This window comes from Neoarius graeffei, chromosome 15 (assembly GCF_027579695.1).
Source record: "Neoarius graeffei isolate fNeoGra1 chromosome 15, fNeoGra1.pri, whole genome shotgun sequence".
Classification (NCBI taxonomy): Eukaryota; Metazoa; Chordata; class Actinopteri; order Siluriformes; family Ariidae; genus Neoarius; species Neoarius graeffei.
In genome coordinates, this window is record NC_083583.1 from 36,197,861 (window position 1) to 36,211,990 (window position 14,130).

The window sequence follows — 14,130 nt, forward strand, 5'->3', positions numbered from 1 at the left end:
AAATCTCAGGACTAGCAGAGAGCCACTGTTCAGTTCTAAAATGAGACCCTTTACTGTCAAATGTATGTGATTGGATTGAAAACCTGTATAAATCAAGCTGACTCCACTGGCCCGATCTCATGACACACCATAAGAACACCATTAAAAAGGTGATATTTATAAAATGCATTTATTTTATTTATGGATGCCACTATTTACAGGTGGGAGGTGGAGTGAAGGAGAAAAGCCACATCGTCTCACAAACACTTCAGGATGGAGAAGCTGCACGTGGTTCCGCCAGGACAGGTACACACCTTCCCAAAACGAGCACCTTTACGAATGGCACACTGCTCACCTGCATCACACTGAAACATGGATCACACCGAGGGTTAAACAATGAATCTTCATAAATCACACCTGTTTAATAAGATGTTCAGTGTGTGCGTGTGTGTGAGTCTTGTGAAAGAAGTGTGGTTCCTCTGCGCATGTGTCAGTCCTACGAAGGAAGCATAGCCTCTGTATGTGTATCAGTCCTAGTGAAGAAGGTGTGACTTGTGTGTGTAGTGAATAAATGAAATAAATAAGAATAAAATCAGAAAAATGCAAACTTTAATTGAAATAAGTTTAGATAGAGAAAAACAAAACCAGAGAAAAATGCACGTGTCACTATTATTGGCACCCCTGGAAATTATAGTGAACACAATGTAACTGAAGCATGTCTCCCATTTAAATTTTACGTGTTTGAGTTGATTGGAGTGTGTAGGAACTTTCAAGCTGCAATTGATGACTTCCTGATTAACTGGGGGGCAAATATGAGGTGAGACAGAGGCCAAATTCATCCATCAACATGGGAAAGATAAGAGAACACACAAACCAAATGAGGGAGAAGTGTGTTGATATTCAGAAGTCAGGGACTGGTTATAAAATAAAAAGTTTCTACTGCTGGGGCAATAAGGAAAAAGTGGACACCAACTGCAACTGTTAGAAACTTGCCTGGAAGAGGACCCAAGTTTATTTTTCCCCTATGTACACTGAGGAGAATTGTAAGAGAGCTAAAATAAATCCTCAAGGATCACTGTAGGTTATTGATTGATTGATTGATTGATTGATTGATTGATTGTGGGGTTTCCAAGTCTCCAAAACCACCATAAGACTCCACCTCTACGCCAACAGATTATTTGGAAGGTATGCCAGAAAAAAAAGACTTTTCTTACCAGGGCATTTTAAATCAAAATCTGGCTGCCTCTGCCAGGAAACTAAACCTTGGTCGTCATTGGCTCTTCCAGCAGCACAATGATCCGAAGCATACATCCAAATCAACACAAAAATGGTTCTGATCACAGAATCAAGCTTCTGCCATGGCCGTCTCAGTCCCCTGACCTGAACCCCATTAAAAACTTGTGGGGTGAGCTGAAGGAGAGAGCACGATAGAGGGCCTCGGACCCTGGATGATCTGGAGAGATTGTGTAAAGAGGAACGGTCTCAGACGCCCTGCTCTGTATCTACAACCTTATAAAATGTTATAGGAGAAGCTCAGCGCTGTTTTACTGGCAAAGGGAGGTTGTACAAAAGTATTAAATACAGGGGTGCCAATAATAGTGGCACATGTGTTTTTGTTGAAAATAATAATTTCTTGAAGAGGGAACTGTAAAATATATATACACACACACACACACTGCCAGTTAAAAGTTTGGACACCCCGACTCATTCATAGCTTTATCTGTATTTTGACTATTTTCTACACTGTGGAACAATACTGAAGACATCAAAACTATGAAATAACATATGGAACATCTAGGAAATTATATGTGGTAAACAAAAACATGTTTGATATTTTAGATTCTTCAAAGTGGCCAGCGTTTACCTTAATGACACATTGCACACTATTGGCATTATCTTAACCAGTTTCATGAGGGAGTCACCTGGAATGCTCTTCAATTAACACGAGTGCCTCGTCAAAAGTTAATTAGTGCAATTTCTTGCCTTCTTAATGCATTTGAGATCCAACAGTAAATAGTAAATAATAAAAATACAGTAAATAGCCCTATTCCACAACTGTAGTCATCCATATTATATCAAGAACCGCTCAACTAAGTAAAGAGAAACGACATCCATCATTACTTTAAGACATGAAGTGACTTTTAATTAATAAAAATAAAGAAAACCACTGAAATAGGTGTGTCCAAATTTTTGACTGGTATTGTACACACACACACACACACACACACACACACACAGAGTCTAAAATTTCTCAGGTGAAACTTAAACAGGTCACTCACCGCAGGGACCCAGCCTAACCTCTTCTCAGCGGATGGATTTTGTTTATTCCTCAGCTTTTGAAGGACCTCCTGAAGAGCTTCAATCTATAAGAACACAGGATTAAAGCCTGCACTTTCAGTAACACCTCAGCCTTTTTTTTTTTTAAAAAAAGGATTAGATGCAATTGTAGTCTTTTGTTAAACCTTAAAAAAAAAACTCACCAGCTCTTTTTCCTCCTGTGCCTTGATATCATCTTCAACTGAACGCATCTCGACTAAATCTTTGCAGTTTCCTACCCAGATAAAGACATAGCAGGTGAGTGTGAGGATCAGGAGACGCTCGTTGATCATGATGCTGATGATGGATTTAATCTGATAACACTGAAGCTGTGTGAGAACGCCAAGCTAATTTCTTACTTTTATACCTCTGCAATCACTTCAGTTCAATAAAAATTAATGATAGGGAAGAGAAAGGGGTCAGACACAAAAAGGTGAGGTCATGAACTTATCTATACACCCCTGACTCATCCTAATGGAGCAAACACCAAACCAGGGCTATTTTAAGTCCTTCATGTAATTTAGTTTAGGATATGAGGACGACTCTGGACGTCACACACTCCTCTCTGACCTGGGAGTGTCAAATACGAACATTCAATTACAAAATCCACTTCTGCCCATATCTGCTCCATGACCCTGTATTTCAGGTACTATGACTGATATGAAGCATGCATATGACAAATTATTGCTGAATGTCATGGTTTAAAACCACAGAATTCAACAATTAAGGATTTCAAATAGTAGCAGCACCTCTGTTAAAAATTATTTTAAAATATGATCCATCAAATTTAAAAGGTGGTGTTTTGAGTATTATTAATTAGGTGATTTTCATACTTATAGTTCATTTCACATCAATGCGAAAAAAATAACAGAAAAAAAACTCAGAAAAGTGGTTTTATTATTTTGTGTTTATAGGAATGTGGCATGGGTGGCACGGTGGTGTAGTGGTTAGCGCTGTCGCCTCACAGCAAGAAGGTCCTGGGTTCGAGCCCCGGGGCCGGCGAGGGCCTTTCTGTGCGGAGTTTGCATGTTCTCCCCGTGTCCGCTTGGGTTTCCTCCGGGTGCTCCGGTTTCCCCCACAGTCCAAAGACATGCAGGTTAGGTTAACTGGTGACTCTAAATTGACCATAGGTGTGTGTGAATGGTTGTCTGTGTCTATGTGTCAGCCCTGTGATGACCTGGCGACTTGTCCAGGGTGTACCCCGCCTTTCGCCCATAGTCAGCTGGGATAGGCTCCAGCTTGCCTGTGACCCTGTAGAAGGATAAAGTGGCTAGAGATAATGAGATGAGATGAGGAATGTGGCATTTGGTGTGCCCTGATCAAAAATATTGGAATATGAGCCTGATCAGTGCTTTTTGTTGCCCAGGTGTGCCCTGGGACATTGAATGTTTAAACAATTAATAGCTTGGCTTGAGCCCTGGGTTTCACCTGTGAAGTCTGTATTTATTGTTAAAAACATGCAAACCAGAGAGGTGTCTATGGGATAAGGAAGCTATTTTGAAGCTGAGAAAGAGGGAAAATTGATCAGAGCCATTGCACAAGTACTGGACATAGCCAGTACAGCAATCCAGAATGTCCTGAAAAGAACAAAACCAATGATATACTAGCAAACGGATGATAAACAGGTCAGCTAAGGAAAACAGCAGCAGTTGGTGACAAAAACATTATGAGAGCTGTGGAAAAAACCCCCAAAAACTAGAGACAGTGACATCACCAACACCCTCCACAGGGCAGGGGTGAAGATATCACAATCCACTGTTCAAAGAAGACTTCAAGGCCATATCACAAGATACAAACCACTCATCAGCAGTAAGAATCAGAGGCCAGACTGGAATTCACAAAGAAATACAGAGATGAGCCACAGAAATTCTGGAACCAAGATTAACCTCTACCAAAGTGTGGAGAAAGAAATGATTTGCTCATGATCCAAAACATAAAATCTCATTGGTCAAGCATGATGGTAGCAGCAGAAAGAATTCAGAAGTCTACACAAACAGTCTCATCTCATCGTCTCTAGCCGCTTTATCCTGTTCTACAGGGTCGCAGGCAAGCTGGAGCCTATCCCAGCTGACTACGGGCGAAAGGCGGGGTACACCCTGGACAAGTCGCCAGGTCATCACAGCACAAACATTCTGTCTGCCAATTTATGGAGAAACACATCCAATTGTGAGAAAGATAATGACCCCAAAAACACACTGCCAACACAACAAAGGAGTTCATCAGGGGGAAAAAAGTGGAAGATTTTGGACTGGTCAAGTCAATCACCAGACACTGAGCATGGATTTCATCTGCTGAAGGGAGAAACCGTCTAAAACAAACAACTATTGAAATGAGCTGCAGTACAAGCCTGGAAAAGCATCACAAAAAAAAGAATGCAACTATTTTGTGGCATCAGTGGGTTGCTGGCTTGATGCGAGTAAATATTAATTGTTATTTACGTGAAGACCATCTGTTCCGATACTTTTGAGCATTTGGGTGGCCGGTCACCAAAGGTGCCTTGTTTTAAGTGTTTAACACATGTAGATGTAAATGTCAGGAAAGGAAAGATGAAATTCTGATCGATTATCTCATGTAACCAAATAAATTTGATAGCAAATATCATGGACAGGTACAAAAACACCCTCATGAGCACATCACACACAAATATATACACACCAGTATATACATATAGCAGTGCTGGTCAGCCAATCAGTTTTACTGTACCAGGAAAGTTGAAATGTTTTTGCTTCCTGACTTTTGAATTAAAATCTTGTATGTTGGTTTGCTGTCTCATTTAATTTTCAGTCTCTTTTCTAAAATCAGGTCAACATTAGCATTTTATGACATTTGTGCCAAATAGCAGCTTAGCTGCTATCTCAAGAAGATAGTGACTGCTAACTTGCTAGACGTCTCATCTCATCTCATTATCTCTAGCCGCTTTATCCTGTTCTACAGGGTCGCAGGCAAGCTGGAGCCTATCCCAGCTGACTACGGGCGAAAGGCGGGGTACACCCTGGACAAGTCGCCAGGTCATCACAGGGCTGACACATAGACACAGACAACCATTCACACTCACATTCACACCTACGCTCAATTTAGAGCCACCAGTTAACCTAACCTGCATGTCTTTGGACTGTGGGGGAAACCGGAGCACCCGGAGGAAACCCACGCGGACACGGGGAGAACATGCAAACTCCGCACAGAAAGGCCCTCGCCGGCCACGGGGCTCGAACCCGGACCTTCTTGCTGTGAGGCGACAGTGCTAACCACTACACCACCGTGCCGCCCCCTTGCTAGACGTACACAACAAATTTCAGAAATGAATGCAAATAATCAAATTTTATACTTATTTAAATATTTACAAATTGCCAAAATATAATAAGATATACTAGTGTGTAAAACTCTTTTGGCTTAAGCTACTCAGTGAACCACGACTACAGCTCCAAGTGATTCCTGCTGGTGCTGATACAGTGGTGCTTGAAAGTTTGTGAACCGTTTAGAATTTTCTATATTTCTGCATAAATATGACCTAAAACATCATCAGATTTTCACACAAGTCCTAAAAGTAGATAAAGAGAACCCAGTTAAACAAATGAGACAAAAATATTATACTTGGCCATTTATTTATTGAGGAAAATGATCCAATATTACATATCTGTGAGTGGCAAAAGTATGCGAACCTCTAGGATTAGCAGTTAATTTGAAGGTGAAATTAGAGTCAGGTGTTTTCAATCAATGGGATGACAATCAGGTGTGAGTGGGCACCCTGCTTTATTTAAATTACAGGGATCTATCAAAGTCTGATCTTCATGAATGGTTTCATGGGAAGATTTGTTTATCCTCATGAATGGTTTCATGGGAAGATTTGTTTATCCTCATGGGAAGATTTGTTTATCCTCATGAAGGGTTTCATGGGACGATTTGTTTATCCTCGTGACTGGTCATCACGGGAAGAATTGGTTTATCCTCGTGGAGAATACCACAGGAAGAATTAGTGCGTGCACATCTGTATGAGTTAACACAGAATAATTAATCTCGAGACTGTCCTTTCGTGTCACCAATGGGAGGGGAAATTGTGTTAAGGTACCCAGACCCCGAGAAAAACCCACGGGATTGGATGAATCGCTGTGGTTTAGCATTCTACACAAATTCTAGACAATTTGGCTGGAGTTTCTCTAAGCTCCGGTGAGGTGGGACGAGGGCTGATGGGGCATGCCCGCCCTCTGAGCACCAATACACGTCAAGAAGAGCAAGGATTAACTCAAGCATATATCTCTTAATATTGTTAATATTCTACTCCATTCTATTTTACTATTTCAGCTAGAAGGCTAGAATTCTTCTGTGACCTTGTGTCTCACTGTGTACTGTACTGTTGTGATGACACATTGCTCGAGACATAATATTGATATCTTTTTGAACATTCTATCAGGAACATCTTGCCCTTTGCTATCTCTGACCTAAGGAATGGCCTTTGATATCTGTCTGCACATTATCATATCATAAGAACATTTTATTATTGTATACCATCGCCAAGGTTTCACTCACACACATACATCTGAACATTCATTAGAACAGTGATATAATTAAGATGTGACCTGCTCAAGGTCTGACTACAGGCTCAGTTTTGATTTATCCTCATGCAGGCATTTGCAACGATTAATATCCCTTGAGATCACACCTCAGCCCGGTAGATGGCAGTAATACACATCGATTGTTAACCGCCAATAAATCGACAGAAGAAGTAGTCTGATCTTCACAACACATGTTTGTGGAAGTGTATCATGGCACAAACAAAGGAGATTTCTGAGGACCTCAGAAAAAGTGTTGTTGATGCTCATCAGGCTGGAAAAGGTTACAAAACCATCTCTAAAGAGTTTGGACTCCACCAATCCACAGTCAGACAGATTGTGTACAAATGGAGGAAATTCAAGACCATTGTTACCCTCCCCAGGAGTGGTCGACCAACAAAGATCACTTCAAGAGCAAGGCATGTGTAGCCCTGTGCTATATGTTACTTTGGCTTTCTTTACACTGGAAAATAGCGAGAAGTGTATTTTTTTTTTAAAAATTGCATGTACTATGCCGAAATGTGCAAGGTCACAAAGGACCCCAGGGTAACTTCTAAGCAACTGAAGGCCTCTCTCACATTGGCTAATGTTAATGTTCATGAGTCCACCATCAGGAGAACACTGAACAACAACGGTGTGCATGGCAGGGTTGCAAGGAGAAAGCCACTGCTCTCCAAAAAGAGCATTGCTGCTCATCTGCAGTTTGCTAAAGATCACGTGGACAAGCCAGAACGCTATTGGAAAAATGTTTTGTGGACGGAAGAGACCAAAATAGAACTTTTTGGTTTAAATGAGAAGCATTATGTTTGGAGAAAGGAAAACACTGCATTCCAGCATAAGAATCTTATCCCATCTGTGAAACATGGTGGTGGTAGTATCATGGTTTGGGCCTGTTTTGCTGCATCTGGGCCAGGACGGCTTGCCATCATTGATGGAACAATGAATTTGGAATTATACCAGCAAATTCTAAAGGAAAATGTCAGGACATCTGTCCATGAACTGAATCTCAAGAGAAGGTGGGTCATGCAGCAAGACAATGACCCTAAGCACACAAGTCGTTCTACCAAAGAATGGTTAAAGAAGAATAAAGTTAATGTTTTGGAATGGCCAAGTCAAAGTCCTGACCTTAATCCAATTGAAATGTTGTGGAAGGACCTGAAGCGAGCAGTTCATGTGAGGAAACCCACCAACATCCCAGAGTTGAAGCTGTTCTGTACGGAGGAATGGGCTAAAATTCCTCCAAGCCAGTGTACAGGACTGATCAACAGTTACCGGAAACGTTTAGTTGCAGTTATTGCTGCACAAGGGGGTCACACCAGATACTGAAAGCAAAGGTTCACATACTTTTGCCACTCACAGATATGTAATATTGGATCATTTTCCTCAATAAATAAATGACCAAGTATAATATTTTTGTCTGTTTAACTGGGTTCTCTTTATCTACTTTTAGGACTTGTGTGAAAATCTGATGTTTTAGGTCATATTTATGCAGAAAAATAGAAAATTCTAAAGGGTTCACAAACTTTCAAGCACCACTGTATGTACAAGTTGTCACATCCTTTACCATTTAAGTGATTGGCAGTTGGTTCTGAGGTTCTGATCTCCCAGTCATCATGTAGAAAAGCCATGCATCTGGGCAGGACACGTGAAGAGCACATTGTCCAATAAGCATTATTCTATGCAAAGCCCATCCACTCTCACTCTCAGAGACACACGGCTTCCAGGCAGAGCTCAAAATCTCTCATCTCATTATCTCTAGCCGCTTTATCCTGTTCTACAGGGTCGCAGGCAAGCTGGAGCCTATCCCAGCTGACTACGGGCGAAAGGCGGGGTACACCCTGGACAAGTCGCCAGGTCATCACAGGGCTGACACATAGACACAGACAACCATTCACACTCACATTCACACCTACGCTCAATTTAGAGTCACCAGTTAACCTAACCTGCATGTCTTTGGACTGTGGGGGAAACCGGAGCACCCGGAGGAAACCTACGCGGACACGGGGAGAACATGCAAACTCCACACAGAAAGGCCCTCGCCGGCCATGGGGCTCGAACCCAGACCTTCTTGCTGTGAGGCGACAGCGCTAACCACTATGCCACCGTGCCGCCTAGAGCTCAAAATAATGTAATAAAAGCCTGTTGTTCAATTATGCATTAAGCTTTGCGTCCATAAAAACACATTGTAATTGAATCTGCCATCAAAGCACATCTCTCTTGAGTTTCTATCAGCACTGTGTCGGGGGAGATTTGCACCCATGCTGTGCTGTCTACCAAAAACAGTTTACGTTAAAAGAGTGAACCAGGAGCTATTGTAGTGAGATTTTTGATAATTTGATGAGCTAAAATATCGAATTTCAACAAGAGTGATGAATAATATGGACACTTTGGTTAACATTTTATACCTGCATTTTAATGAAATGTTAGGGGAAGCCGTGCTTCTCGTGTAGAGCTCGTGTACAGTCCCATGCACTTCTGCAGTGTTGTAGAGAATGAGGAACTGTCAGAGCCAGAATTCACACACAATGATGACACTGCTGACATTTCTGGTGGGATTTTCTCGTGTTTCCAAGGACAAAAGTAGTCATTTATAATTAAAAGGAACCTTCCTCTTTAGGCCTTGCCTATTTTGGGTTTCAATTCCCATCCAGATAGTGTCACTGTGTTATACCCTTAACTTGTGTGGAGTTTTGCATGTTCTAAATGGAAGTTTCCTCTCGTTCCTCTGCATTCCTCCCAAAAACATGCACAGACATGCACAAGTGGACTGGCGACTCTAAATTGCTGTTAGGTGAGAATGTATGTACGTGTGTGTGTGTGCGTGCGCGTGTGTGTGTGTGTGTGTGTGTGTGTGTTCCCATCTCACTCCCAGTATTCCTGGGGTAGACTCGAGATCCACTGCCATCCTGACGAGGATGTTTCCTGTGTTCCTGAGAATGAATGAATTAAGTTTTATCAGGTGATGGCTGCATTTGGATTTTTGTTTTCCATTGGTGTGACCAAAATGACAGCAACGTGACTGGGTCTACTTTGGGTTTTATTCACCAAGCCAGTAAATCCAGCTAATACAACCTTGTGATGTACACAAAACAATGCCAAATAATAAATTTACATAATTCTGGAATAACTATAAAATAAACAGCAGTAAGTGTTATTAAAATTTAAACTGTTAAAATGAAATGCATCAAGCACTTCAAATAATCCATCACAACCTCATCAACTTTAAACCACTGGAGTTAAACATCTGCTTACGGTGGAGTAATATTTCACATTATTAGATTTTCATGTATAGGATAAACACTCTCTCTCTCACACACACACACACACACACACACACACACACACACACACACACACACACACACACACACACACACTCTTGCGTGCGCAAACGCACACACCATAATGAGTCACTTCACTACATGAGACAGTGAAAACAGTTAGTCTCTTCATTATTGAGAACAAAAAATAAAATCCAAGCTGAAGAAGCATGAGTAAAGCTGCATATCTGCATTAAATATTCAGTACATTAATGAAAAAGTTAAGCACAAAAAGAGCTCTGAAATAAATAATACAAAGTTTAGTACATAATTACAAACTAGTAGTGTTCTAAATCGTTTAGAAAAGGGAATGATTGTCATACAAATGCAATTCTCGTTCATAATTTAAAAATGCCACCACTGAGAATCCAAAGCACAAAAAAAACCCCTCTTTCATTTCTATCCTCAAAGATAATTACATTTTTCTTATTTAAGAAACCATCACAGGATTGACTTTACATTACTGAATCAAATTACTCCACCTGTGTAATTTATATGCATGAAGAATTATTCCTCTTTTTAAAAAATAAATAAATAAATAATATAATATAAAGGGAGCTTGCAGGTATGATAAACTTGTTCAATCTAAGTAACAAGTCCATCACACAAATTTCCCCAAATGGCCCAATTAGCTTGAAGACATTGTAGGTAGACCACATCAGTAAATATCAGGCACTTGGGAATAATCTCGGTTCCAGTAAGCAGTGGAAAAGAGCCAGTCTGGAGAGTTGGTATGAGGGTTTGGACCCTGGTGAAACCACCTGCTCAAGGGGAAGGGGGGGGGGGGGGGGGGGAACAACAACACAATGAGTGTGAACAGACAAGAGTCAGAATTTACACACACACACACACACACACACACACACACACACACACACACACACACACACACACACACACACACCTTAGAATAAAGTAGATGGGGTGTAAATGGTTTCAAACTAAACTTAAAATTCTCACAAGATTGACAAAGTTTCACAGATTTTCCTTTCACTCATGTGCATGCCACTAAATGTTAAATCACCCATAAAGTGCAAAGCATGTTCACGGTACAGCAGATTTGCATTTAGCCGTGCTCACAAATCTCCATTAAAGCCAAAACTCACAAAAAGCTGAAAACAACTAAATGACATCTAAATGGTGAAAGATCGCCTCCTAAGCATGCTGTGTGCTAAATCTTCCAGGAATGCAGCTCATACTTTCATCAAAAGAGAGCAGAAAAAAAAGGGAGGTTGGTGAGTGACTGTTTATAGCTACTATATAGTAAAGAACAGGAACTATTTAGTTTTGCAGAGACTCCACAGAAATGTAACTATAAACTGTTAAAAAGCATCACGGGTCTTTGATTAGTACATAAAAATTCCAACTGCTGGCAAATCGCTGTGACATAAGCAGAATAACACACTTTGCCATGGATTATTTTCATAGAACAGCAAGGTATTAAGTGTGTTATTCCTTACAGCTTTCGTATCCCGATTCTCATTCTTTTTATCAGAAAAGCAAAAACCAGCAGCAAAACGGTTTAAAAAAAAAATCAGCACACAGCATGCAGGGCAAACCTGGGGCCAGAGGTGGAGCTTCTAACAACCATAGCCGAGCCACAGGACAGATGGAGGCAGGTACAAAAAACACACAAGGGTTGTAGTGTTAGTGTAGTTAGTGTGGAAATAAAGAAGCATCTAGTTACTGAACAGAAGCTGCATGATGTACAGAGTATTCAAATTCTTGAGAAGAACTTTTAAGCACAGTGAAATTACTCAAATAAAAGTGCAGTTATTCTTTTATATAATAAATACGGTGGTAAAAGTCAAACTACAGTTTCAGTCTGTCCAAAATTAAAATGGAAAAGTATAAACTCCTAAATTTGCTTTGAATACAGTGTTGTTGAATTCTGGATTCTGATTATTGGTCAGAAGGTGTTCATTCATTTCCTAAAACAGCAGCTCTGACAGTATTGCAGCTGAACATCAGAGGTTTATATTCACGCACTTGTTCTAATACATCATCGTTTCTATAGCAACAGCTCAAATCATACACTGCACATAATCTAAGCTAATAATAAACAGATGTCTAAAAAAAAAAGGATGTTATTTATAAAAGATGTATTTAAGTTGATAGTTTTCTGTCAGGAGACGTTTAACATCCACCCATCCATTATCTGTAGCTGCTTTACCCTGTTCTACAGGGTCGCAGGCAAGCTGGAGCCTATCCCAGCTGACTACGGGTGAAAGGCGGGGTACACCCTGGACAAGTCGCCAGGTCATCACAGGGCTGACACATAGACACAGACAACCATTCACACTCACATTCACACCTACGCTCAATTTTAGAGTCACCAGTTAACCTAACCTGCATGTCTTTGGACTGTGGGGGAAACCGGAGCACCCGGAGGAAACCCACGCGGACACGGGGAGAACATGCAAACTCCGCACAGAAAGGTCCCCGCCGGCCGCTGGGCTCGAACCCAGGACCTTCTTGCTGTGAGGCGACAGCGCTAACCACTACACCACCGTGCCTCCGTTTGACATTTATTTATTAAATTTTATTCAGATTTACAGAGAAATGCATTTATAAATAAAAAGGACTCTTAAACATCATAATTGTCTTCTTTTTGTCACTGGTTAAGCACATACTGTAGTGTCTAATGTGTGTGAAACTGCACTGGACTAATATTTGGTGCACCGTTATCAGGGTGACAACAGGATAAAACTGCCAGCTGTGTCTGAAGTGTGTGTTTATGAGCTTTACTAGATCACAGCTGTCCTGAAAGAAACTAAGTGAAGGAAAAAAAAAAATTCTCACCTCGTCTTCCATTCCTCGTCTGACTTGGCTAGGCTCTTGCGTGTTGCTCTCTGTTTTTCCTCCAACCTCTTTTTCTCCTCACTTGCCAAGTCTGAGGACATGAGGTAGAACATCAAAGGTCAAACTTAAGCTCCTGAAGAAAATCACTAGGATGCGTTTTTGGATGAAAGAAAATCAGGTGATATGAACTGCTAATTCTATTATAATACAAAACATAATGTCCTATACTAATATTAATAATTATTATACATACAGGCCACTTTTTCCATTGAATAAAAATGTATTCTATTCCCTTCTAGCGGGTTTATTGATGGTATGCAACATTATCATATCGCTTATCCTCCATCTATCACGCCACTCTCCCCAATGGAGAAGGAGCATGCAATATTGTTATAATATTGCACATTGTCAAGATAACACGACGTCACACGCAAAGATCCAATGACAAAACTTTTCTGTTGTGCATGCGCACAATCATTTCTTTGTCGGATGGGAGAGAGAGAAAAGACGGGGTTAATTCAGTGCTCGGATTAAGCACTAAATAAATAAACTGAAACTAAAAGACGCGGTGAACACATGAAAGGCTACCAAAACTTCATTATATATTCTTCACACATATTTACAAGAGAAAAACATATCAACGGGCATCGAAAAACTGGAAAAGAGAGCAACAGCAGAAATATAAAGTTCTACTTGGAGGTGAGGAAAAAAGTGACAAAGACTTTTACAAGAGGACTTCACTCATGGACTTCACTCAGCAAAGTCCTTTTGTTTTGAACAACTGCAATGTAACAATTAACTGCTACCAAAAGTAACTTTGAATTTGAACTATCAATTTTTTTTCCTCTCCGTGCTTCCACAGAAGGCGGTTGCATTTTCTGCTCTCCCTCTCCCTCCTTTTTTTCCCTGCTTGTGCTTCTGTGTCTTGTCTCGTCTGCTGTGCTTTTTGAAGAGACTCTTCCTGCATTACTTTCTAAACTAAAAAAAAGCATGGAATTGATAAACTGGTCTCCTAACGAAATTGACAGTTTTCTCGATGAGAAGTTTGGGTTCGGGGGAACCCGTCTGTCCTGCCGGAACGTTTGCGGCTGGTTACACGATGGACGCATGGGAGCGGTGGCGGGTCGTGTGCCTGGCGATTCTTTCTGTGGAGGACATTGAAGATA

At 40.8% G+C, this 14,130-nt stretch overlaps 2 protein-coding genes across 5 annotated transcripts in view; both read right to left on the bottom strand.

Moving 5' to 3' along the window:
* Window positions 1–236: 236 nt before the first annotated feature.
* On the bottom strand, window positions 237–2,638 carry cart1 (cocaine- and amphetamine-regulated transcript 1). The gene is made up of 3 exons (XM_060940499.1): window positions 2,460–2,638; window positions 2,259–2,342; window positions 237–344 (listed from the first exon to the last, which is right to left on the bottom strand). The coding sequence occupies exons 1-3, from the start codon at window positions 2,586–2,588 to the stop codon at window positions 237–239; spliced, it is 321 nt and encodes a 106-aa protein (XP_060796482.1). The 5' UTR covers window positions 2,589–2,638.
* A 7,224-nt stretch (window positions 2,639–9,862) lies between these two features.
* Window positions 9,863–14,130, bottom strand: part of osbpl1a (oxysterol binding protein-like 1A) — a 73,650-nt gene continuing 69,382 nt past the window's right edge. For all 4 annotated transcript variants that reach the window (XM_060941211.1, XM_060941212.1, XM_060941213.1 and 1 more), the window contains 2 exons: window positions 12,965–13,055; window positions 9,863–10,923 (listed from right to left, as the gene is read on the bottom strand). In XM_060941211.1, coding sequence (XP_060797194.1) covers window positions 10,821–10,923; window positions 12,965–13,055 — 194 coding nt within the window. In that variant the 3' untranslated portion in view covers window positions 9,863–10,820. The remainder of the gene's footprint in view (window positions 10,924–12,964; window positions 13,056–14,130) is intronic.

Excerpts from the sequence above, each read along its gene's own strand:
- cart1 (XM_060940499.1), bottom strand. The coding sequence starts at position 2,588 with ATGATCAACGAGCGTCTCCTGATCCTCACACTCACCTGCTATGTCTTT. Across the intron at positions 2,343-2,459 it reads CACAGGAGGAAAAAGAGCTG|ATTGAAGCTCTTCAGGAGGT; the intron begins GTGAGTTTTTTT and ends GTGTTCTTATAG. Across the intron at positions 345-2,258 it reads GGTTAGGCTGGGTCCCTGCG|TGTGATGCAGGTGAGCAGTG; the intron begins GTGAGTGACCTG and ends TCCATGTTTCAG.